Genomic DNA, 26,622 nt, shown 5'->3' on the forward strand with positions numbered 1-26,622 from the left:
TACAGAACAATTTAAATATTTTATTAAAGTAATGTGAATAAATGATGGTTAATAAGTGATAAGCAGTAATGGGCAGTCACTACCATCACGGGACTTTTATTAATTGTTTTTATTCTGTGTTGTTACAACATTCAACCCACATAATAATGCATAGTGCATTTCATATCTATAAAAATAATCGGAACCGAAATCGAAAACGGTGAATTTTTTAAAAACTAATCTAACCGAACTGTCCAAAAAAAGCAATAATCGCTCAGCACTAATACACAATGTACAACGTACTATGATACAGTTTATACCAGGGGTTGGAACCAAAATTATTTTCCAATCGTTTGTTTTGTTCCGTTCCACTGTTCCGACCAGCAAAATATGGTTCTGAACCGGTTCAAACCCCCAAAAAGTTACATTTTATATTGTTCCTTTCTGTTCCGTTTTAAACCTCTGAAATCAAAATGTTTTTTCATTTAGCTCAACATTAAATGACTTCACCAATGGATAGAGCAGCTTGCTATGGAGCGGGTCTGCTACAGTATGTACACTGAACTCAAATATAAACGCAACATGTAAAGTGTTGGTCCCATGTTTCATGAGCTCAAATAAAAGATACCCGAAAATGTCCATACTCACAAAAAGCTTATTTCTCTCAGATTTTGTCCACAAATTTGTTTACATCCCTGTTAGTGAGCGTTTCTCCTTTTCCAAGATAATCCATCCACCTGACAGGTGTGGCATATCAAGAAGCTGATTAAACAGCATGATCCTTACACAGGTGCACCTTGTGCTGGGGACAATAAAAGACCACTCTAAAACATGCAGTTTTGTCACACAACACAATGCCACAGATGTCTCAAGTTTTGAGGGAGCGTGCATGCTGACTGCAGGAATGTCCACCAGAGCTGTTGCCAGAGAAGTGAATGTTCATTTCTCTACCATAAGCCACATCCAACACAGTGGAGGCTGCTGAGGGGAGGAATGCTCATAATAATGGCTGGAACGAAGCAAATGGAATAGCATTAAACACATAGAAACTATGTGATTGATGTATTTGATACCATTCCACTGATCCTGCTCCAGCCAGTATCACCAGCCCCTCTTCCCCAATGAAGGTGCCACAAACCTTCTGTGCTCCAACATCGTTTTAGAGAATTTGGCAGTACGTCCAACCGGCCTCACAACCGCAGTGTATGGCGTCGTGTGGGCGAGCGGTTTGCTGATGTCAACGTGAACAGAGTGCCCCATGGTGGCGGTGGGGTTATGGTATGGGCAGGCATAAGCTACGGACAATGAACACAATTGCATTTTATCGATGGCAATTTGAATGCACAAAAATACCGTGACGAGATCCTGAGGCCCATTGTGAGGGCCGTTTTTTTAAAGGTATCTGTGACCAACAGATGCATATCTGTATTCCCAGTCATGTGAAGTCCATAGATTAGGGCCTAATTTATTTATTTAAATTGACTGAGTTCCTCATATGAACTGTAACTCCATAAAATCGATAAAATTGTTGCATGTTGCGTTTATATTTTTGCTCAGTATACATGCATTGGACAGACAAGTGTAGTGTAGGGTGCGACATGCAAATTAAATATTGCGGGTGAAGAGAGCGCTGGGCATGAAGCCTACGGAGGAATATGGCTTCTAATGAAGGAACTTTACATTTACATTTTAGTCATTTAGCAGACACTCTTATCCAGAGCGACTTACAGTTAGGTTTGAATGTCTTTGAACTTCAGAGTTGGCTTAACTAACGTTGGACCAGAGATAGCCCTTGATCATGACTCTCAGTTACATTACATTATACATAATGCCGTCTAGCGTTTGAGAGCTATACCAGAGCTAGCTAGCTAACAAGCTTGTGTGTGCAGAGCAGCACCAGAAATTAAAATAAAAACATATTTTTGTAGTTAATAAATCCAATGTGAAACGTTATAACTATAGTATCCTTAACTAGAATTGAAAAAGTTAATCCATTGTTCTCTAATTAAAAAAACATTCTCTTTAATTTCTGAATCATGCCTGTAACGTCAGTAGTTTCAGTAGATGATGCTTAGGAGGGAGGGGGAGGGGCTGCTAGCCTACACACACCTACACACTGGCAAAGCTTTTCAGTTGGCAGGCAGGCAGACACTGGAATACCTTTCAAAGTGACAGGTGAGGGCTTTGCATAGGTGCTTTGTTGCGTTTTTTTTTTGTGGGACTGGAAAAAAATGTCCGGAACATAAAATTATGTTATTAACCGGTTCCCATGCTTTTAAAAATAACGGTTCTGTTCCGGAACAGTATAGATCTCTGTCGTTCTCGGTTTTGGTTCCTCGTTCTTTTCCGGTTTTCTGTTCTGTTCCCCTGAACCGGTTCCAACCCCTGATATATACACAATGTACCGCGTACCGTAAAGTATATACACAAATAACTTAATTTAGGTAATTACAGTTTGTATACTAAACCTATGATTTGTCCCAAATGACACCCTATTCCCTATATATATATGTGTGTGTGTATGAAAAATTGATGTACTCACATGCTCTAGATAAGAGCGTCTGCTAAATGACTAAAATGTAAATGTAATATAGTGCACTACTTTTGACTATATAGGAAGAAGGGTGCCATTTGGGAGGCAGATCTAGAACCATCTGTTTATTGCTTTTTACATGTGCTATTCTATCCCTTTATCTCTCTGATCCAGGACACCACCAAAACCAACTAGTCGTAAAATAGACTTCTAAACCAAACCTCGGTCTGAAAACATTTTCCTTTTTTCTATCATTTTTTAAATATATCTCTTCTCTTCTTTGCAATAGAAAAACACAAACGAAGCATATATATATTTTTTAAAGCCAAAACATTCATGTGTGTCGGCAACAACAGTGCGACAGGGTCCGTATCCAAAATGGCACCCTGTTCCCTAATACGTAGTACATTCCTTTTGTCCAGAGCCCTGTGGGCCCCTGATACAAAGTAGTGCACTACAGTTGGAATAGTGCCATTCGGCTGCAGACAGGGAACTGCAGAAGATCCGACGTATAAATACAATTACAACCACCCAGAAAAAAAATATTACAAATCTCATCCATACTCCTCTGCAGCAATAAAGTGGTACCTTCTTTGAATCTATAAATCAACTATATTTGTTTCTCGTATATATTTAGACGTATAAAACAGAAATGGTTTGTACACTGGACTTGAATTACTAAAATATGTATGCAGTGTTTTTTTTTTTTTTACAACTTAAATGAACTAAAATAGTTATAAAACCAAGCTGAACAGCGGAACTCTTGAACTGTGAAAATGTTATTGGCATTACTGTGTCTGTGTGTATTGAACACGTGACAGTCTTTTCCCAAGGGAAGGAGTCATCACAGCAGGATTCAGGCCTTATGCTCTGAACACACCCTATCCATCAGATAATATTCAATCAGAGAATCAGAATCATCAACTCCAACTTTAAACTATATAAATAACGGCAATGGAACTAATTATATTCTAAAAGCAACATTACCGATGCCTTATTATTGTCTCATTGTTGCAAAGATCAAATGTGATACCATAGAGAGTAGGTGAGGGGGGAGAGGAAGGGTGATACCATAGAGAGTAGGTGAGGGGGGAGAGGAAGGGTGATACCATAGAGAGTAGGTGAGGGGGAGAGGAAGGGTGATACCATAGAGAGTAGGTGAGGGGGGAGAGGAAGGGTGATACCATGGAGAGTAGGTGAGGGGGAGAGGAAGGGTGATACCATGGAGAGTAGGTGAGGAGGGAGAGGAAGGGTGATACCATGGAGAGTAGGTGAGGAGGGAGAGGAAGGGTGATACCATAGAGAGTAGGTGAGGGGGAGAGGAAGGGTGATACCATGGAGAGTAGGTGAGGGGGAGAGGAAGGGTGATACCATAGAGAGTAGGTGAGGGGGGAGAGGAAGGGTGATACCATAGAGAGTAGGTGAGGGGGAGAGGAAGGGTGATACCATAGAGAGTAGGTGAGGGGGAGAGGAAGGGTGATACCATGGAGAGTAGGTGAGGGGGAGAGGAAGGGTGATACCATAGAGAGTAGGTGAGGGGGGAGAGGAAGGGTGATACCATAGAGAGTAGGTGAGGGGGGAGAGGAAGGGTGATACCATGGAGAGTAGGTGAGGGGGAGAGGAAGGGTGATACCATAGAGAGTAGGTGAGGAGGGAGAGGAAGGGTGATGCCATAGAGAGTAGGTGAGGGGGAAGAGGAAGGGTGATACCATAGAGAGTAGGTGAGGAGGGAGAGGAAGGGTGGTACCATAGAGAGTAGGTGAGGAGGGAGAGGAAGGGTGATACCATAGAGAGTAGGTGAGGGGGGAGAGGAAGGGTGATACCATAGAGAGTAGGTGAGGAGGGAGAGGAAGGGTGGTACCATAGAGAGTAGGTGAGGGGGGAGAGGAAGGGTGATACCATAGAGAGTAGGTGAGGGGGGAGAGGAAGGGTGATACCATAGAGAGTAGGTGAGGGGGAGAGGAAGGGTGATACCATAGAGAGTAGGTGAGGGGGGAGATGAAGGGAAAGTGGTGGTGATGTTAAAGGGAGGAGATGACAGAGGGAGGCAATGTGGCAACATGAATTGACGTCATGGCACAGGAGGATGTGATGTCATAGTAAGGTATAGATTGAACAGAGAGCACGTAAGGTCCAGAGCATGGCGTGGTCTAACGGGCCATCAGTCTGTCAGTCAGTCCACTTCTGTTGGATTTTGTGCTGGGTGTGTCATGTCCTAGGGTAGAGGTCTTCTTCATAATAAGCGGGAGCCTCAACTCTCCTTTGACACATCTCTCACGTGTAGGTCTTCACTGAGGCCAGGGCTAAAAAGAGAAAGAAAGAAAGGGATTTTTAAAAAGGAGAGAGAGCGAGGAAGACAGAGTGAGAAAGTGTGAGGGAGATGGAGAGAGAGAAATAACATATATAATAAATATATATAAATATATATAATAATAAATAACGAGAGAGGAAGACAGAGTGAGAAAGTGTGAGGGAGATGGAGAGAGAGAACGAGAGAGAAGACAGACAGAGAGGAGAGGCCGAACAGAGAGGAGAGGCCGAACAGAGAGGAGAGGCCGAACAGAGAGGAGAGGCCGAACAGAGAGGAGAGGCCGAACAGAGAGGAGAGGCCGAACAGAGAGGAGAGGCCGAACAGAGAGGAGAGGCCGAACAGAGAGGAGAGGCCGAACAGAGAGGAGAGGCCGAACAGAGAGGAGAGGCCGAACAGAGAGGAGAGGCCGAACAGAGAGGAGAGGCCGAACAGAGAGGAGAGGCCGAACAGAGAGGAGAGGCCGAACAGAGAGGAGAGGCTCTTACGGGCGTTCCTACACACACTTACTGCTGCTGCTACTACACACACATGAAGTGGGAGCCGTCAGTGAGCTGGGGGGGTGGCTGTGTGTTAGGAGGTGGAGATGAGGAGGGTTGGGGGTCAGGAGGAGGTGAGGAGGACGACAAGCTGCGCACTGCAAACCACACAGGACGCACACCACGTACATGAACACACACCACACGACATGGTCACACACACACACACACACACACACACACACACACAAAACAAACAAGTTGTGTACATTACTTATTTCATTCTTTCAACAACAACAACAAAAGTTAATGAATGACAAAACAAGTCAAGCAAATCAATGATGTAAATCAAATAAACAAATATATACTGTTATGCATGTTATGTCATGTGAATAAATCAATGTTATATCCTGTGGCATATAACATTCGATGAAGGAAATATGAAGCCATACAAGCAGCATGAATTGATTGCATAATTTGAACAAAATGTGACAAATTGCTAAGCTGTGTTGTTCTTCTCCTGTCGTGTCCTATGTTGTGTGTCTGGATGCCTCGGCAACCAGCTCCAAATCATATCAAATTGTATTGGTCACACACATATTTAGCAGATGTTATTGCGGGTGTAGCGAAATGCTTGTGTTTCTAGCTCCAACAGTGCAGTAATATCTAACAATACACAACAATACACACTATATACTCCCTCTCTCCCTCCCCTCCAAGAGGACCTGAGCCCTAGGACCATGCCTCAGGACTACCTGGCCTGATGACTCCTTGCTGTACCCAGTCCACCTGGTCGTGCTGCTGCTCCAGTTTCAACTCTTCTGCCTGCGGCTATGGAACCCTGACCTGTTCACCGGACGTGCTACCCTGTCCCAGACCTGCTGTTTTCAACTCTCTCTCTCTCTCTACCGCACCTGCTATTTCAACCTCTAAATGCCCGGCTATGAAAAGCCAAGTGACATTTACTCCTGATGTACTGACCTGTTGCAATCTCTACACCCACTGTGATTATTATTTGACCCTGCTGGTCATCTATGAATGTTTGAACATCTTGGAGAAAAATCAGGCCTTAATGGCCATGTACTGATATAATCTCCACCCGGCACAGCAAGGAGGGGACTGGCCACCCATCAGAGCCTGGTTCTTCTAGGTTTCTTCCTAGGTTTCTGCCTTTCTAGGGAGTTTTTCCTAGCCACCGTGCTTCTACATTGCTTGCTGTTTGGGGTTTTAGGCTGGGTTTCTGTACAGCACTTTGTAACATCTGCTTATGTAAAAAGTGCTTTATAAATACAATTTCATTGATTGACTAATCTAAAAGTAAAAGAATGGAATTAAGAAATATAGAAATATTAGGACGAGCAATGTCGGAGTCCGGAGTATAAATATAAATATATATAAATATGTGATGGGCTGTATATACAATATGGACAGTATATGGATATAATTAAGTAATAAGGCCCGAGGGGGTGTGGTATATGGCCAATATACCACGGCTAAGGGCTGTTCTTAAGCGCCACGCAATGCGGAGTGCCTGGATACAGCCCTTAGCTGTGGTATATTGGCCATATACCACAAACCCCAGAGTTGCCTTATTGCTATTATAAACTGTGTTTTGTCATACCCGTGGTATACGGTCTGATATACCACGGCTGTCAGCCAATCAGCATTCAGGGCTCGAACCACCCAGTTTATAATATGTAGTATACAGTATCTGAATAACAGCAATAGTTAACATTATTAAAGTGACCTGTTCCATGACTGTATACAGTTGAAGTCGGAAGTTTACATACACCTTCGCCAAATACATTTCAACTCAGTTTTTCACAATTCCTGACATTTAATCCTGGTAAAAATTCCCTGTTTTAGGTCAGTTAGGATCACCACTTTATTTTAAGAATGTGAAATGTCAGAATAATAGTAGAGAGAATGATTTATTTACATTTAGCAGACACTCTTATCCAGAGCGACTTACAGGAGCAATTAGGGTTAAGTGCCTTGCTCAAGGGCACATCGACAGATTTTTCACCTAGTCGGCTCAGGGATTAGAACCAGCGACCTTTCGATTACTGGCATAACGCTCTTAACCACTAAGCTACCTGCCGCCCGAGCTTTATTTCAGCTTTTATTTCTTTCATCACATTCCCAGTGGGTCAGAAGTTTACATACACTCAATTAGTATTTGGTAGCATTGCCTTTAAATTGTTTAACTTGGGTCAAACGTTTCGGGTAGCCTTCCACAAGCTTTCCACAATAAGTTGGGTGAATTTTGGCCCATTCCTCCTGACAGAGCTGGTGTAACTGAGTCAGGTTTGTAGGCCTCCTTGCTCGCATACGCTTTTTCAGTTCTGCCCACAAACGTTCTATAGGATTGAGGTCAGGGCTTTGTGATGGCCACTCCAATACCTTGACTTTGTTGTCCTTAAGTCATTTTGCCACAACTTTGGAAGTATGCTTTGGATCATTGTCCATTTGGAAGACCCATTCGCGACCAAGCTTTAACTTCCGGACTGATGTCGAGACGTTGCTTCAATATATCCACATCATTTTCCTTCTTCATGATGCCATCTATTTTGTGAAGTGCACCAGTCCCTCCTGCAGCAAAGCACCCCCACAGCATGATGCTGCCACCCCCGTGCTTCACGGTTGGGATGGTGTTCTTTGGCTTGCAAGCACCCCCTTTTTCCTCCAAACATAATGATGGTCATTATGGCCAAACAGTTCTATTTTTGTTTCATCAGACCAGAGGACATTTCTCCAAAAAGTACAATCTTTGTCCCCATATGCAGTTGCAAACCGTAGTCTGGTTTATTTATGGCGGTTTTGATGCAGTGGCTTCTTCCTTGCTGGGCGGCCTTTCAGGTTATGTCGATATAGGACTCGTTTTACTGTGGATATAGATACTTTTGTACCTGTTCCTTCCAGCATCTTCACAAGGTCCTTTGCTGTTGTTCTGAGATTGATTTGCACTTTTCGCACCAAAGTATGTTCATCTCTAGGAGACAGAACGCATCTCCTTCCTGAGCGGTGTGACGGCTGCGTGGTCCCATGGTGTTTATATTGTTTGTACAGATGAACATGGTACCTTCAGGTGTTTGGAAATTGCACCCAATGATGAACCAGACTTGTGGAGGTCTACCATTTTTTTTCTGAGGTCTTGGCTGATTTCTTTTGATTTTTTCCCATGATGTCAAGCAAAGAGGCACTGAGTTTGAAGGTAGGCCTTGAAATACATCCACAGGTACACCTCCAATTGACTCAAATGATGTCAATTAGCCTATCAGAAGCTTCTAAAGCCATGATTTTCTGGAATTTTCCAAGCTGTTTAAAGGCACAGTCAACTTAGTGTATATAAACTTCTGACCCACTGGAATTGTGATACAGTGAAATAATCTGTCTGTAAACAATTGTTGGAAAAATGACTTGTGTCATGCACAAAGTAGATGTCCTAACCGACTTGCCAAAACTATAGTTTGTTAACAAGAAATTTGTGGAGTGGATGAAAAACGAGTTTTAATGACTCCAACCTAAGTGTATGTAAACTTCCGACTTCAACTGTACATAGGGCAGCAGCCACTAAGGTGTATGGTAGATTAACCGGGTGGTAGCCGGCTAGTGACAGTGACTGAAGTTCAGGGCAGGGTACTGGGCGGGGGTTGGCTAGTGGTCGTAGGAGATGTTGTAGAATGTTCTATACAATACTGTACTGTACTGTAGTGTAGTGTACAGTGGTGTACTGTTCTGTAATGTTACACTGTGCTGTACTAAACTATCCTGTCCTTTATGATCCTGTGCTGTACTGTTATACTGTGCTGTACTGTACCTGCCACCAGCTTGCTGCGTTTGGAGGCCTCAGCAGCCAGTTCATAGGATATGTTGATCATTTTCTCCTGATCCTGAGCTGTGGCCTCCTCCTCATCCTCCTTCTCTGGACCAGGAGGAGAGAGCACATTCTGCATACTGGGGGGGAGAGAGAGAGAGAGAGAGAGAGAGAGAGAGAGAGAGAGAGAGAGAGAGACAGACACAGACACAGAGACAGACACAGAGACAGAGACAGAGACAGAGACAGAGACAGAGAGACAGAGACAGAGACAGAGAGAGAGACAGAGACAGAGACAGAGACAGAGACAGAGAGAGACAGAGAGACAGAGACAGAGACAGAGACAAAGAGAGAGACAGAGAGAGAGACAGAGAGAGAGACAGAGAGAGAGACAGAGAGAAAGACAGAGACAGAGAGAGAGACAGAGACAGACAGAGACAGAGAGAGAGACAGAGACAGAGACAGAGACAGACACAGAGACAGACACAGAGACAGAGACAGAGAGAGAGAGAGAGTTAGGGTTAGGACACACTGTGGCCTCCTCAGTTTCCTCCTCAGGGCTCAGCACCACATCAGGAGGAGAGAGCACATTCTGCATACTGGAGAAACAGAACACAGAAATATATTGCATTTGCACAAAACACAATTACCCCAGGACACAAAAAAAGTATGTTTTATAAATCAAATATCGTAACAAATAAATGTCCTGATAGCCAGCTACAGCTGGATCTGGAGGGAACACAGGTCACACTATGTGCTGTGAACTGTCCAGCTGGTTAATACCAACCCTGTCCACTGGTAAATACCAACCCTGACCAGCTGGTTAATACCAACCCTGTCCACTGGTAAATACCAACCCTGACCAGCTGGTAAATACCAACCCTGACCAGCTGGTTAATACCAACCCTGTCCACTGGTAAATACCAACCCTGACCAGCTGGTAAATACCAACCCTGACCAGCTGGTTAATACCAACCCTGTCCACTGGTAAATACCAACCCTGACCAGCTGGTTAATATCAACCCTGTCCACTGGTAAATACCAACCCTGACCAGCTGGTTAATACCAACCCTGTCCACTGGTAAATACCAACCCTGACCAGCTGGTAAATACCAACCCTGACCAGCTGGTTAATACCAACCCTGTCCACTGGTAAATACCAACCCTGACCAGCAGGTAAATACCAACCCTGACCAGCTGGTTAATACCAACCCTGTCCACTGGTAAATACCAACCCTGACCAGCTGGTTAATACCAACCCTGTCCACTGGTAAATACCAACCCTGACCAGCTGGTAAATACCAACCCTGTCCACTGGTAAATACCAACCCTGTCCACTGGTAAATACCAACCCTGACCAGCTGGTTAATACCAACCCTGTCCACTGGTAAATACCAACCCTGTCCACTGGTAAATACCAACCCTGTCCACTGGTAAATACCAACCCTGACCAGCTGGTTAATACCAACCCTGTCCACTGGTAAATACCAACCCTGACCAGCTGGTAAATACCAACCCTGTCCACTGGTAAATACCAACCCTGACCAGCTGGTAAATACCAACCCTGTCCACTGGTAAATACCAACCCTAACCAGCTGGTTAATACCAACCCTGTCCACTGGTAAATACCAACCCTGACCAGCTGGTAAATACCAACCCTGTCCACTGGTAAATACCAACCCTGTCCACTGGTAAATACCAACCCTGACCAGCTGGTTAATACCAACCCTGTCCACTGGTAAATACCAACCCTGACCAGCTGGTAAATACCAACCCTGTCCACTGGTAAATACCAACCCTGACCAGCTGGTAAATACCAACCCTGTCCACTGGTAAATACCAACCCTAACCAGCTGGTTAATACCAACCCTGTCCACTGGTAAATACCAACCCTGACCAGCTGGTAAATACCAACCCTGTCCACTGGTAAATACCAACCCTGTCCACTGGTAAATACCAACCCTGTCCACTGGTAAATACCAACCCTGTCCACTGGTAAATACCAACCCTGACCAGCTGGAATTAATTACCTTTCAGACAGATTGTGAAAAGAACAGAAAGACACACAGACTTCCGTGTCTCCATTTTTTTTTGTTTTCGAAAAATAAATGGAGGTCAAGTATTCTTCTTCTTGCAGGTTGATAGAGGTTGTGGTTGGATGATCCCCATTTCCTGAGACTACAGTTAGACCACTGAATGGAACAGGTCTGTACTGCTGAGCGTATGGTATACAGTAGGTCTTGGTGGGTGGGGGGTTAGCTACCTGTTTTTGGCGATGAGGGCTTTGATGCGGTCCACTTTCTTCTGTTTGTCAGCCTCCTGCTCTGGACTGAGAGCCTCCTCTGGATCTGACTCCACATAACGCTCTGGAATCAACACCTTCTCAGGGACTGACAGCTAGAGAGAGAACAGATAAAGCACTTGTCAAAAAGTGCTTACAGTAATTCAGCCTAGACGCCTAAGAACAAGCAGATGCACACCGGCCAGCAAAACTCCTCAGATGGAAGAAACCTAGAGAGGAACCAGGCTCAGAGGGGAGGCTCATCCATACGTACCTCTCTGTCCATGTTGTAGTGGTCAGTGTGTGTGGCCTCTTTAAGGCGTGCTATCTCCTCGGCCGGCGTCTCCTGCTCTCTGACCACTTCCTGTTCTCTGAGTGACGCCTCCAACTCCAGGATGTCACTGCTCATCACCTCGCCACGCTGACGACGGTTCTGCTGGAATACAGCAACACTTTATCTCCGTGAACCCGTCTGTGTGTGTCTGTTCTGAGGTTTGGCACCGCAGGGTTTGGAGTCAATTTAAAAATGGTTTAAATCAGAAATGTACTCTACTTCCGACTTGGACTGTATTTAATATAATACATTGTTTCCAATCCTGCAGCACTGTACCTGTGACTCTTTGTGTACCTACCTGCATGCTGCGGAAGGGGTTCTCCTTGGTGAACGAGGGGCTGCGTGATGGTGTTGACGCGGTACTGTGGCTGTGTGTGGCGTTGTCCTGCTGGCTGTTGCAGCTACTTCCTGCCAGGATGTGAAGCCCTTTCTTCTTCTCTCTTAGCGCCCCCTGTTGGTGTCTCCTGATCCTCTCCAGCTGCTCCTCTACACTCATCCTGGGTCTGCCACTCTCCTTCTCCACAGCCCCACCACACAGCTGCTCCACCGCACTATGCGGTCGCTCCTATAGGGTGGAGAGAAAGAGGGAGAGACATGGTTAGAGAGAGACAGAGAGAGTCACAGTACACTCATCCTGCGTCTGCCACTCTCCTTCTCCACAGCCCCACCACACAGCTGCTCCACCGCACTATGGGGTCGCTCCTATAGGGTGGAGAGAAAGAGGGAGAGACATGGTTAGAGAGAGACAGAGAGAGTCACAGTACACTCATCCTGGGTCTGCCACTCTCCTTCTCCACAGCCCCACCACACAGCTGCTCCACCGCACTATGGGGTCGCTCCTATAGGGTGGAGAGAAAGAGGGAGAGACATGGTTAGAGAGAGACAGAGAGAGTCACAGTACACTCATCCTGCGTCTGCCACACACACACACACAGGGATGATGCTAATGCCTGTGATCTCCTGCGGTAAGGAATGGCTGATGATGTCAACTCTGAGAAGTTCACTCCCAGGCCTGTTCCGTGCTAGAGGGGTTGGGGCCTGGAGGGACTGAGCTGTGTGTGTGTGTGTGCCCTGGACCGGGTCCTGGCCCTGAGGAGGGCCCAACGGCCTGCTGTCAGAACCACTCACTGGGTCTCCTCTCGGCCCAACGGAGACAGACTGAGACACACTCGTAGCTCCTAGCACTGCAGGCTATGTGGCTGAAATAGACCACAGCCTACAGGGACCGGTGAGTGTGTGTGTGTGCTGTCGGGTAGCAGCTCACACACTCACCACACACACACACACACACACACACACACACACACACACACACACACACACACACACACACACACACACACACACACACACACACACACACACACACACTCACACACTCACCACATACACACACACACACACTCACCACATACACACACACACTCACACACACTCACTCACCACATACACACACACACACACTCACCACATACACACACACACACACACACACACACACACACACACACACACACACACACACACACTCACCACACACACACACACACACACACACACACACACACACACACACACACTCACCACACACACACCCACACACACTCACCACACCCACACACACACACACACACACACACACTCACCACCCACACACACACACACACACTCACCACACCCATGCGCCACACCCACACGCACGCACGCACAGACACGCACATACAGCTGGCACACAGGAAAAGTGGGCACAGACAGAAGTCAGCCACACCCTGTCACCCACAACTAGCCTGATAACATGGTGAGTAGTTTTAACTGGAGTGCTTCGGTACTTAGAACTGTGTGTATAAATCAAGGTTTGCTTTATTTAATTCCAGCCCTGTTGGAGAGCATGAGTCACAGTCCCACCCTAGACACAGTGTGTGTGTGTGTGTGTGTGTGTGTGTGTGTGTGTGTGTGTGTGTGTGTGTGTGTGTGTGTGTGTGTGTGTGTGTGTGTGTGTGTGTGTGCTGTCATCATGGCAAAGGGTGGCTACTTTGAAGAATCTCAAATATAAAATATATTTAGATTTGTTTTAACACTTTTTTTGGTTACTACATGATTCCATATGTGTTATTTCATAGTTCTGATGTCTTCACTATTATTCTACAATGAAGGAAATAGTAAAAAATAAAGCCTGGAATGAGTAGGTGTGTCCAAACTTTCAAATTCAAATTCAAAGCTGGGCTGTACAACATGCAAAAACGTAGGAATGTTGGTTGTAGAAGAGACTGGATGGATGAAACAGTGGAATGTACAGTAATGTCCTCTGCCTCCGACGTAAAAAGACAACAACAAAAAGCCCTAAGAAAAAAGGTTTTTGAACCAAAGCACATTTAGTGGCAGCAAGCATTGTAGACAAGATAGTAGGCTACTGGGAGAGTGCTGTCCATTTCACCACCATAGATAGGAGGCTACTGGGAGAGTGCTGTCCATTTCACCACCATAGATAGTAGGCTACTGGGAGAGTGCTGTCCATTTCACCACCATAGATAGGAGGCTACTGGGAGAGTGCTGTCCATTTCACCACTATAGATAGGAGGCTACTGGGAGAGTGCTGTCCATTTCACCACCATAGATAGTAGGCTACTGGGAGAGTGCTGTCCATTTCACCACCATAGATAGGAGGCTACTAGGAGAGTGCTGTCCATTTCACCACCATAGATAGGAGGCTACTGGGAGAGTGCTGTCCATTTCACCACCATAGATAGGAGGCTACTGGGAGAGTGCTGTCCATTTCACCACTATAGATAGGAGGCTACTGGGAGAGTGCTGTCCATTTCACCACCATAGATAGGAGGCTACTGGGAGAGTGCTGTCCATTTCACCACCATAGATAGTAGGCTACTGGGAGAGTGCTGTCCATTTCACCACCATAGCTAGTAGGCTACTGGGAGAGTGCTGTCCATTTCACCACCATAGATAGGAGGCTACTGGGAGAGTGCTGTCCATTTCACCACCATAGATAGGAGGCTACTGGGAGAGTGCTGTCCATTTCACCACCATAGATAGTAGGCTACTGGGAGAGTGCTGTCCATTTCACCACCATAGCTAGTAGGCTACTGGGAGAGTGCTGTCCATTTCACCACTATAGATAGGAGGCTACTATGAGAGTGCTGTCCATTTCACCACCATAGATAGTAGGCTACTGGGAGAGTGCTGTCCATTTCACCACCATAGATAGGAGGCTACTGGGAGAGTGCTGTCCATTTCACCACCATAGATAGTAGGCTACTAGGAGAGTGCTGTCCATTTCACCACCATAGATAGGAGGCTACTGGGAGAGTGCTGTCCATTTCACCACCATAGATAGGAGGCTACTGGGAGAGTGCTGTCCATTTCACCACCATAGATAGTAGGCTACTGGGAGAGTGCTGTCCATTTCACCACTATAGATAGGAGGCTACTGGGAGAGTGCTGTCCATTTCACCACCATAGATAGTAGGCTACTGGGAGAGTGCTGTCCATTTCACCACCATAGATAGTAGGCTACTATGAGAGTGCTGTCCATTTCACCACCATAGATAGTAGGCTACTGGGAGAGTGCTGTCCATTTCACCACCATAGATAGGAGGCTACTGGGAGAGTGCTGTCCATTTCACCACCATAGATAGGAGGCTACTGGGAGAGTGCTGTCCATTTCACCACCATAGATAGTAGGCTACTGGGAGAGTGCTGTCCATTTCACCACCATAGATAGTAGGCTACTGGGAGAGTGCTGTCCATTTCACCACCATAGATAGGAGGCTACTGGGAGAGTGCTGTCCATTTCACCACCATAGATAGTAGGCTACTGGGAGAGTGCTGTCCATTTCACCACCATAGATAGGAGGCTACTGGGAGAGTGCTGTCCATTTCACCACCATAGATAGGAGGCTACTAGGAGAGTGCTGTCCATTTCACCACCATAGATAGTAGGCTACTGGGAGAGTGCTGTCCATTTCACCACCATAGATAGTAGGCTACTGGGAGAGTGCTGTCCATTTCACCACTATAGATAGGAGGCTACTGGGAGAGTGCTGTCCATTTCACCACCATAGATAGGAGGCTACTGGGAGAGTGCTGTCCATTTCACCACTATAGATAGTAGGCTACTGGGAGAGTGCTGTCCATTTCACCACCATAGATAGTAGGCTACTGGGAGAGTGCTGTCCATTTCACCACCATAGATAGGAGGCTACTGGGAGAGTGCTGTCCATTTCACTACCATAGATAGTAGGCTACTGGGAGAGTGCTGTCCATTTCACCACCATAGATAGGAGGCTACTGGGAGAGTGCTGTCCATTTCACCACCATAGCTAGTAGGCTACTGGGAGAGTGCTGTCCATTTCACCACCATAGATAGGAGGCTACTGGGAGAGTGCTGTCCATTTCACCACCATAGATAGTAGGCTACTGGGAGAGTGCTGTCCATTTCACCACCATAGATAGTAGGCTACTGGGAGAGTGCTGTCCATTTCACCACCATAGATAGGAGGCTACTGGGAGAGTGCTGTCCATTTCACCACTATAGATAGGAGGCTACTGGGAGAGTGCTGTCCATTTCACCACCATAGATAGTAGGCTACTGGGAGAGTGCTGTCCATTTCACCACCATAGATAGGAGGCTACTAGGAGAGTGCTGTCCATTTCACCACCATAGATAGTAGGCTACTGGGAGAGTGCTGTCCATTTCACCACCATAGATAGTAGGCTACTGGGAGAGTGCTGTCCATTTCACCACCATAGATAGGAGGCTACTGGGAGAGTGCTGTCCATTTCACCACCATAGATAGTAGGCTACTGGGAGAGTGCTGTCCATTTCACCACCATAGATAGTAGGCTACTGGGAGAGTGCTGTCCATTTCACCACCATAGATAGGAGGCTACTGGGAGAGTGCTGTCCATTTCACCACCATAGATAGTAGGCTACTGGGAGAGTGCTGTCCATTTCACCACCATAGATAGTAGGCTACTGGGAGAGTGCTGTCCATTTCACCACCATAGATAGGAGGCTACTGGGAGAGTGCTGTCCATTTCACCACTATAGATAGGAGGCTACTGGGAGAGTGCTGTCCATTTCACCACCATAGATAGTAGGCTACTGGGAGAGTGCTGTCCATTTCACCACCATAGATAGGAGGCTACTAGTTGAGTGCTGTCCATTTCACCACCATAGATAGTAGGCTACTGGGAGAGTGCTGTCCATTTCACCACCATAGATAGTAGGCTACTGGGAGAGTGCTGTCCATTTCACCACCATAGATAGGAGGCTACTGGGAGAGTGCTGTCCATTTCACCACCATAGATAGTAGGCTACTGGGAGAGTGCTGTCCATTTCACCACCATAGATAGTAGGCTACTGGGAGAGTGCTGTCCATTTCACCACCATAGATAGGAGGCTACTGGGAGAGTGCTGTCCATTTCACCACCATAGATAGGAGGCTACTGGGAGAGTGCTGTCCATTTCACCACCATAGATAGTAGGCTACTGGGAGAGTGCTGTCCATTTCACCACCATAGATAGGAGGCTACTGGGAGAGTGCTGTCCATTTCACCACCATAGATAGTAGGCTACTGGGAGAATGCTTTCCATTTCACCACTATAGATAGGAGGCTACTGGGAGAGTGCTGTCCATTTCACCACCATAGATAGGAGGCTACTGGGAGAGTGCTGTCCATTTCACCACCATAGATAGTAGGCTACTGGGAGAGTGCTGTCCATTTCACCACCATAGCTAGTAGGCTACTGGGAGAGTGCTGTCCATTTCACCACCATAGATAGTAGGCTACTATGAGAGTGCTGTCCATTTCACCACCATAGATAGTAGGCTACTATGAGAGTGCTGTCCATTTCACCAACATAGATAGGAGGCTACTGGGAGAGTGCTGTCCATTTCACCACCATAGATAGGAGGCTACTGGGAGAGTGCTGTCCATTTCACCACCATAGATAGGAGGCTACTGGGAGAGTGCTGTCCATTTCACCACCATAGATAGGAGGCTACTGGGCTGTTTACTCGGTCTTCTATGCTGCTACGTTGTTTGTCACTTTTTTCCTCAGAGCCCCCCGGATAACCCCCCTCTCACTATGTGTTCTGGAACCTCCCGATTTACAAATTAAGCACTGCATAGGCCTATCGTCAACCAATCATATTTCTCAAATCCTTTCGGCCTAAATTCCAGCTAAACTTGAAGAGGACAGTAGACCTAACAACGTACAACAGGGTGCTTCTGACGAAGAGCTACAAAAGTAAGTAAATAGCCGTATTAGACTGAAAAATAAAGGTATTTTCATCCAACTTGTGGGGTTCTCCATGCTCATTAGTTGCTCATTCAACATATTTGCTGCTACTTCACTTAATCCCGTTTTAAAAGTCTCCCTTCCTAAATGTTTTACATTCCCTGAGACCAACCAGAAATGTTTCCTTGGCAAAAGTATTCCCTGATAATAAAACGGCCACACCTGGTCTCTCCTTTCTGCTTCACCAAATGGGGGGGGGGGTGCTACTACTAAATGTCCCGCAAAATCATCCTGTTGTCCCGCATTTGGCTATTTAAAAATGTGGTCACCCTAAACATGACACACAGCATAAAATAAGGCACTGTTTACACAACTTATGGTAGCCAACACCACGATCACCAATAACAACAGCGACAGGCTCTTGGTGCTGAAAGGTCAGCGACCGTAATACCTTTGCACTCCATGGCGTTGAAGGAGAGCCAGTTTTAGTCAAACACATAGACACGGCTGATACATTTTCATTTTTTAAAACATTTGAGTCATTTAGCAGACGCTCTTATCCAGAGTGACTTACAGTTAGTGAGTGCATACATTTTTTTCATACTGGCCCCCCGTGGGAATCAAATCCACAACCCTGGCAAACGCCATGCTCTACCAACTGAGCCACATCCCTGCCGGCCATTCCCTCCCCTACCCTGGGCCAATTGTGCGCCGCCCCATGCGTCTCCCGGTCACGGCCAGCTACAACAGAGCCTGGATTCGAACCAGGATCTCTAGTGGCACAGCCACTGCCTTAGACCACTGCGCCACTCGGGAGGCAACAGCAGTCACACACAGCATCAAATAGTTATTATTTTCTCTTGCGCCTTCTTCTTCTTCTTGAAGGTTTTATGGCAGACTACAACCTATTAGTGTATTGCCACCACCTACTGTATTGGCTGTTTACCAGCCTGCCATTCTGTATTATGAATTAATTACCTCTTGCACTCTCAGTAGTGTAGTAGTTTCCATTGTGGTTCTCTACAATCACCCATTAACCAATTCCACTTAGCCTTTGGATATAGTGATCTAATATCCACTTCATAAACTATATTGATGTCCACACACGTCATAGACGTACTCACCATGCGCGGGTCTGGCCTCCCTCCCCTCCTCAGGGTGACGTAGGAGGTGATGCTGGAAGACTCTGGCATGTTGGGAGATTTGGTTCTGGGGGGAACGATGCCAACGGGGTACGACATTCCTGGAGGGAGAACAGAAGGGGTAGCAGAGCGTCCAGTTAGAAATAACTAACGTTCCGTAACCAAGTCACACAGTTGTTGCAATTGTGACACACAGCTGAATATATTTATGCGACTGTCAAAGTTTGAAAAATTTAGGAGCGCACAAATACATTTAGGAGCACAATGAGAGTATGGGTAAAGGAATGATTCACAGTGAAGACATGCTGATAACTTTAAATCAAAAAGACAAATGTCCATGATCTGCAAAGGAAATGGACAGTAGTATTCATAACGTTTCACTAAGCTCAAAATGAGAGGACAACAAACCAACCAACCGTATAAATACAAAACAAAACCAGTCAAGTGAACTGAAATAACCTCCAAAAAGACAGAAACCAATCATGTAGGAGCACACAAATACATTTAGGAGCACAATTGAAATATTTTGAGGAGGAGTGTTTTTATGATAAGAAATGACTAAAAGTTCATAAACAAAAGGTTTTTGGGGTGTTCCCTGGTCAATCAAGTACACAGTACCCTCAGATGTTGGAGTCAGGTGAGACAAACATTTTCAGCTGACCCTTTAAAGGGCGGGCCGTTATCGTGGTAACAGTGAGACTTGCAGGTCTGTCTGAGAGAGATGAGATTCTTCTACACATATAATTAGGAATTAGAATACTAGAATGGACATGAACCTTCTTATGATGGGATAAAAGGTCAGCCATTTTGGTCAGGGAGTTGGTCAACCATGGTTTGCCAGTGCTGTGATAACATATTGTGTAAAATAATGACTTTTAAGAATGTATCTGCACTGTATGTTTGTTAGCTAGCTAGCTAGACCATTTTAAAGGAATGATCCCATCAATTTTTCTAATTAACTGACAATATGACAACATTACATTCAAATCAGTAGATGATAGGACTTAGACAAGTTGTAAATGCAACAAGTACTGATATTGTATCATATAATAGCACTCTCAGCTTTTCAAGAAAATTCAAATTGAGACATTTATGCTCTGATTACATATATTTTATACAGAAAATTGGTATAAAACCAATGATCTTGTTATTAGCTGTACAATAGTGTGGCTATTTTCAAACTGAGAGCAGCAAGCTGATGTAACGTAGCACCTTCACCCAGTGATCCATTATTTTTGATGCGTGTAATTTATCTTTGGTGTTTGAAGGGTCTCTGGTCTCAGTGTGTGTCTGTGTGTGTGTGTGTGTGTGTGTATGTGTGTGTGTGTGTGTGTGTGTGTGTGTGTGTGTGCGTGTGTGTGTGTGTCTGTGTGTGTGTACCTTTGGTGTTCGCTGGGTCTCTGTCAGACTGTTCTGATCTGTCCTCTCCGTTGGTTTCATCCACCTCTGTAACGGTGGTCAACTCTGGTTCACTCTTATACAGCCTGTAGTCAGGACCCTACAGGGAGAGAGGAGACAGAGGTCAGGACCTTACAGGAGGAGAGGAGAGAGAGAGATCAGGACGCTACAGGGGGAGAGGAGAGAGATCAGGATGCTACAGGGGGAGAGGAGAGAGAGATCAGGACCCTACAGGGGGAGAGGAGACAGAGGTCAGGACCTTACAGGAGGAGAGGAGAGAGAGAGATCAGGACGCTACAGGGGGAGGAGAGAGAGAGAGAGAGATCAGGACCCTACAGGGAGAGAGGAGAGAGAGAGAGATCAGGACCCTACAGGGGGAGAGGAGAGAGAGAGAGATCAGGACCCTACAGGGGGAGAGGAGAGAGAGAGATCAGGACCTTACAGGGGGAGAGGAGAGAGATCAGGACCCTACAGGGGGAGAGGAGAGAGAGAGAGATCAGGACCCTACAGGGGCAGAGGAGAGAGAGAGATCAGGACCTTACAGGGGGAGAGGAGAGAGATCAGGACCCTACAGGGGGAGAGGAGAGAGAGAGAGATCAGGACCCTACAGGGGGAGAGGAGAGAGAGAGAGAGATCAGGACCCTACAGGGGGAGAGGAGAGAGAGGTCAGGACCTTACAGGGGGAGAGGAGAGAGAGAGAGATCAGGACCCTACAGGGAGAGAGGAGAGAGAGAGAGATCAGGACCCTACAGGGGGAGAGGAGAGAGAGAGATCAGGACCTTACAGGGGGAGAGGAGAGAGATCAGGACCCTACAGGGGGAGAGGAGAGAGAGAGAGATCAGGACCCTACAGGGGGAGAGGAGAGAGAGAGATCAGGACCCTACAGGGGGAGAGGAGAGAGAGGTCAGGACCTTACAGGAGGAGAGGAGAGAGAGAGATCAGGACACTACAGGGGGAGAAGAGAGAGAGAGAGAGAGAGAGATCAGGACCCTACAGGGAGAGAGGAGAGAGAGAGATCAGGACCCTACAGGGGGAGAGGAGAGAGAGAGAGATCAGGACCCTACAGGGGGAGAGGAGAGAGAGAGATCAGGACCTTACAGGGGGAGAGGAGAGAGATCAGGACCCTACAGGGGGAGAGGAGAGAGAGAGAGAGATCAGGACCCTACAGGGGGAGAGGAGAGAGAGATCAGGACCTTACATGGGGAGAGGAGAGAGAGAGAGATCAGGACCCTACATGGGGAGAAGAGAGAGGTCCTTACAGGAGGAGAGGAGAGAGAGATCAGGACCTTAGAGGAGGAGAGGAGAGAGGTCAGTATACTTACTGATACATGAGGAAAGAGATCTCAGTACACACTGACATGAGAGTATGGGTAAAGGAATGATTCACAGTGAAGACATGCTGATAACTTTAAATCAAAAAGACAAATGTCAATGATCTGCAAAGGAAATGGACAGTGGTATTCATAACGTTTCACTAAGCTCAAAATGAGAGGACAACAAACCAACCAACCGTATAATACAAACAAAACCAGTCAAGTGAACTGAAATAACCTCCAAAAAGACAGAAACCAATCAACACAAACAAAACAAACAAACACAAATGTGGATGATTCCCAAAGCAAGCTGAACTAATATCAGATGGATGATGATCAGCAGCAGCAAACACAGGATGGTCCTTATGATGAGGGAAATAATACATTACCAAAAGAATACATCCACATGGATGACGAGGAAGGATCCAGGGAAAACTCAAAATAATCAAAAAGGAAACCCCACAAGTCCACCAAAATGATATTGAAATAGTAAATTGAAAAGGTGGACATCTGGATGATTCACAAAGAAAGCAGGTAAAGAAAAACAATATGATGAGGAAAACTGAAAATAATCCCAAAATATGTCCACCAAAATTACACTGAAATAAATCAAGAGGGCTCAGGCAATGATGAGGGATGACAGCGCAGGGTTGAGTCATGGTGCCATTAGTCAGAGGTCAACAGCTTACGCTGTGTGTTCCGTTCCTCTGGCCAGCCTTCCTGTCCCTGTCCTCTGGACCCCGGGGTGGTGGCGGTCGCCCACTGGAGGTAACACGAGAGGGAAGGGGGGGTATAGCAGGGGGGTTGGGCTCGTAGGCCTGGGGTAAGGGTGGCCTCGGGGGTGCTGAGAGGTCCTCCACCTCCTCCTAGAGATGTTATTCAACCTTTATTTACACAACATTGCTTTGACAAAGGAGCTTGTCTCAGAAATGGGGCAGCAATAAAATGTTTGAAGAGAATTAAGCTGCCTGCCTGAACCTTTCTTTACAATTACAACTTTATTTATACAGGTTGTACTCACTAGCTATGTTTCCATTAACTTGTCCAGTGATATTTTGTTGACATTTAGAAAGTTCGCCCAGATAATAGATGGAACAATTTCCTGCTATGGTGCGTTTCCAATTAACTGTCTTGTTGTCAATAAAAACAGCTGGATGTAATGATGTCACACCTTAAAAAAGAAAACCTTTTCACAAAAAAACTAGAATGTCGAATAAAAATGATGTGGTTTAAGTGTTTCGATTATCCATTTAGCCAATTTGCACAATAATAAATTGGCCTGTTTGCCCTTTCCACCTGTGTTTCATGTCTGAAGTAGCCCACAAAACCCAGCATGGATAATATATAGACTAGACTAATATTTGCCATATTCTAGTCATTATCACGGTCCGTGTCATGGTGTAACTTGCACTCCTGTAGATCTGAAATAATTGGATGGTGAAACTTGCATCCAGCCGACCAGAAAAGCAAGGCGATGCAATTCAGGCATTCTTGAAAGTCAGGACAATCTTTGTCCTGCAAATAAACATTATTTTTTATAGTTGAATAAATTGATTCTGCAAAGCGGTCGACATTTAGAATGAAATGTGGAGTGGAGCTTTATAGTTAGCCTACGTGATAACATCATGGCAATCATCATTTATCTGAAAAACACAGTTTCCATCATCATTTGTCACAGTTAAGAAAATTTGACGAAAGACAAACACACCCCTGTCGAACAGATAAAAATGATTGAGCTAGATGGAGGGGGAGAGAGAGAAGGGGGGGGAGATTGAGATAGATGGGGGAGAGACAGAGATTGAGATAGATGGGGTAGAGACAGAGATTGAGATAGATGGGGTAGAGAGAGAGATTGAGATTGATGGGGGTAGAGAGAGAGAGAGAGAGAGTTTGAGATAGATGGGGTAGAGAGAGAGAGAGATTGAGATAGATGGAGGGGTAGAGAGAGAGATTGAGATAGATGGAGGGGTAGAGAGAGAGATTGAGATAGATGGGGTAGAGAGAGAGAGATTGAGATAGATGGGGGTAGAGAGAGAGAGAGAGAGAGATTGAGATAGATGGGGGTAGAGAGAGAGAGAGAGAGAGAGAGAGAGAGAGAGAGAGAGAGAGAGAGAGAGAGAGAGTCCACAGGATAGGGTAGTTGACACATGAGCCCCGTCCCGCCTGTCCTGATTATGACCCCCAGTGAGGTACGGGTACACACCCAGGGGTAACTGCTAGCCAGCCCTGTTATAGACAGGGGTAACTGCTAGCCAGCCCTGTTATAGACAGGGGTAACTACTAGCCAGCCCTGTTCTAGACAGGGGTAACTACTAGCCAGCCCTGTTATAGACAGGGGTAACTGCTAGCCAGCCCTGTTATAGACAGGGGTAACTACTAGCCAGCCCTGTTATAGACAGAGTCACAGTAGGGACAGAGTCAATGACTGACACATCCAGTCACACAGCAGAGCAGAGCAACAATAGGGCTTTACACAGAGTCCAACCCTCCTCTATGGCTGCTGAATATACAGTATCTCACAAAAGTGAGTACACCCCTCACATTTTTGTAAATATTTGAGTATATCTTTTCATGTGACAACACTGACGAAATGACACTTTGCTACAATGTAAAGTAGTGAGTGTACAGCTTGTGTAACAGTGTAAATTTGCTGTCCCCTCAAAATAACTCAAAACACAGCCATTAATGTCTAAACCGCTGGCAACAAAATTGAGTACACCCCTAAGTGAAAATGCCCAAATTAGGGCCCAATTAGCCATTTTCCCTCCCCGGTGTCATGTGACTCGTTAGTGTTACAAGGTCTCAGGTGTGAATGGGGAGCAGGTGTGTTAAATTTGGTGTCATCGCTCTCACACTCCCTCATACTGGTCACTGGAAGTTCAACGTGGCACCTCATGGCAAAGAACTCTCTGAGGATCTGAAAAAAAGAATTGTTGCTCTACATAAAGATGGCCTGGGCTATAAGAAGATTGCCAAGACCCTGAAACTGAGCTGCAGCACGGTGGCCAAGACCATACAGCGGTTTAACAGGACAGGTTCCACTCAGAACAGGCCTCGCCATGGTCGACCAAAGGAGTTGAGTGCACGTGCTCAGCGTCATATCCAGAGGTTGTCTTTGGGAAATAGACGTATGAGTGCTGCCAGCATTGCTGTAGAGGTTGAAGGGGTGGGGGGGGGTCAGCCTGTCAGTGCTCAGACCATACGCCGCACACTGCATCAAATTGGTCTGCATGGCTGTCGTCCCAGAAGGAAGCCTCTTCTAAAGATGATGCACAAGAAAGCCCGCAAACAGTTTGCTGAAGACAAGCAGACTAAGGACATGGATTACTGGAATCATGTCCTGTGGTCTGATGAGACCAAGATACACTTATTTGGTTCAGATGGTGTCAAGCGTGTGTGGCGGCAACCAGGTGAGGAGTACAAAGACAAGTGTGTCTTGCCTACAGTCAAGCATGGTGGTGGGAGTGTTATGGTCTGGGGCTGCATGAGTGCTGCCGGCACTGGGGAGCTACAGTTCATTGAGGGAACCATGAATGCCAACATGTACTGTGACATACTGAAGCAGAGCATGATCCCCTCCCTTCGGAGACTGGGCCGCAGGGCAGTATTCCACCATGATAACGATCCCAAACACACCTCCAAGACGACCACTGCCTTGCTAAAGAAGCTGAGGGTAAAGGTGATGGACTGGCCAAGCATGTCTCCAGACCTAAACCCTATTGAGCATCTGTGGGGCATCCTCAAACGGAAGGTGGAGGAGTGCAAGGTCTCTAACATCCACCAGCTCCGTGATGTCGTCATGGAGGAGTGGAAGAGGACTCCAGTGGCAACCTGTGAAGCTCTGGTGAACTCCATGGCCAAGAGGGTTAAGGCAGGGCTGGAAAATGATGGTGGCCACACAAAATATTGACACTTTGGGCCCAATTTTGACATTTTCACTTAGGGGTGTACAAACTTTTGTTGCCAGCGGTTTAGACATTAATGGCTGTGTGTTGTGTTATTTTGAGGGGACAGCAAATTTACACTGTTACACAAGCTGTACACTCACTACTTTACATAGTAGCAAAGTGTCATTTCTTCAGTGTTGTCACATGAAAAGATATATTCAAATATTTACAAAAATGTGAGGGGTGTACTCACTTTTGTGAGATACTGTAACCATCTACATACTGTACTACCAGGAAGTCTAGTCGACGTGTGTGTGTGTGTGTGTGTGTGTGTGTGCGTGTGTGCGCGTGCCTGTCTGTCCATCCGTGTGCGTGCTTGCTAGCATTTGTCTGGTCCTCACCTCACTCTTGTGTTTGTTGGAGATGGGTGTAGAGCCGTAGTATCCCTGTGTGTCTGCGTGTCTCTGGGCCTTGTTCTTATTGAGGGCCTCCATTACATCCTGGATCCTCCACAGCTCCTTCTGGATGTGGACATGCTGCTGGCTGGGGGGCTCCGTCTGAACACACACAAGAACAGACACACACACACACACGCAGATTGTAAATTTACCATGTACATTGGACAGAAAGAGAAAGAACATTTGAAAGAAAAAGCAGGAAAGGTGATAAAAGCCAACGACAGAGAGAGAGAGAGAGAGAGAGAGAGAGAGAGAGAGAGAAAAGCCCTAAAATTGAATTGAGAGAGAGAGAAAAGCCCTAAAATTGAATTGAGAGAGAGAGAAAAGCCCTAAAATTTAATTGAGAGAGAAAATCCTTTAAATTGAGAGAGAGAAAGGTGGAGGGGTGTAGAGATTTAACTAGGCAGTTAAGGGAACAAATTCTTATTTACAAT

General features: G+C 46.0%; 1 protein-coding gene across 1 annotated transcript; it reads right to left on the reverse strand.

Moving 5' to 3' along the window:
- On the reverse strand, nucleotides 1-26,287 carry LOC311119375 (pleckstrin homology domain-containing family A member 5-like; the record flags this gene model as incomplete). The annotated part of the gene is made up of 11 exons (XM_084194086.1): nucleotides 1-4,815; nucleotides 5,331-5,457; nucleotides 9,120-9,256; nucleotides 11,380-11,513; nucleotides 11,672-11,830; nucleotides 12,030-12,296; nucleotides 12,496-12,570; nucleotides 19,115-19,233; nucleotides 20,513-20,630; nucleotides 22,533-22,709; nucleotides 26,132-26,287. Coding segments are annotated over 10 exons (1,458 nt in total), but the record flags the coding sequence as incomplete, so codon positions are not given.
- Between the last annotated feature and the right edge of the window lie 335 nt (nucleotides 26,288-26,622).

The sequence above is a fragment of the Coregonus lavaretus genome (genome assembly GCF_964263955.1).
Source record: "Coregonus lavaretus genome assembly, contig: HAP1_SCAFFOLD_5468, whole genome shotgun sequence".
NCBI lineage: Eukaryota > Metazoa > Chordata > Actinopteri > Salmoniformes > Salmonidae > Coregonus > Coregonus lavaretus.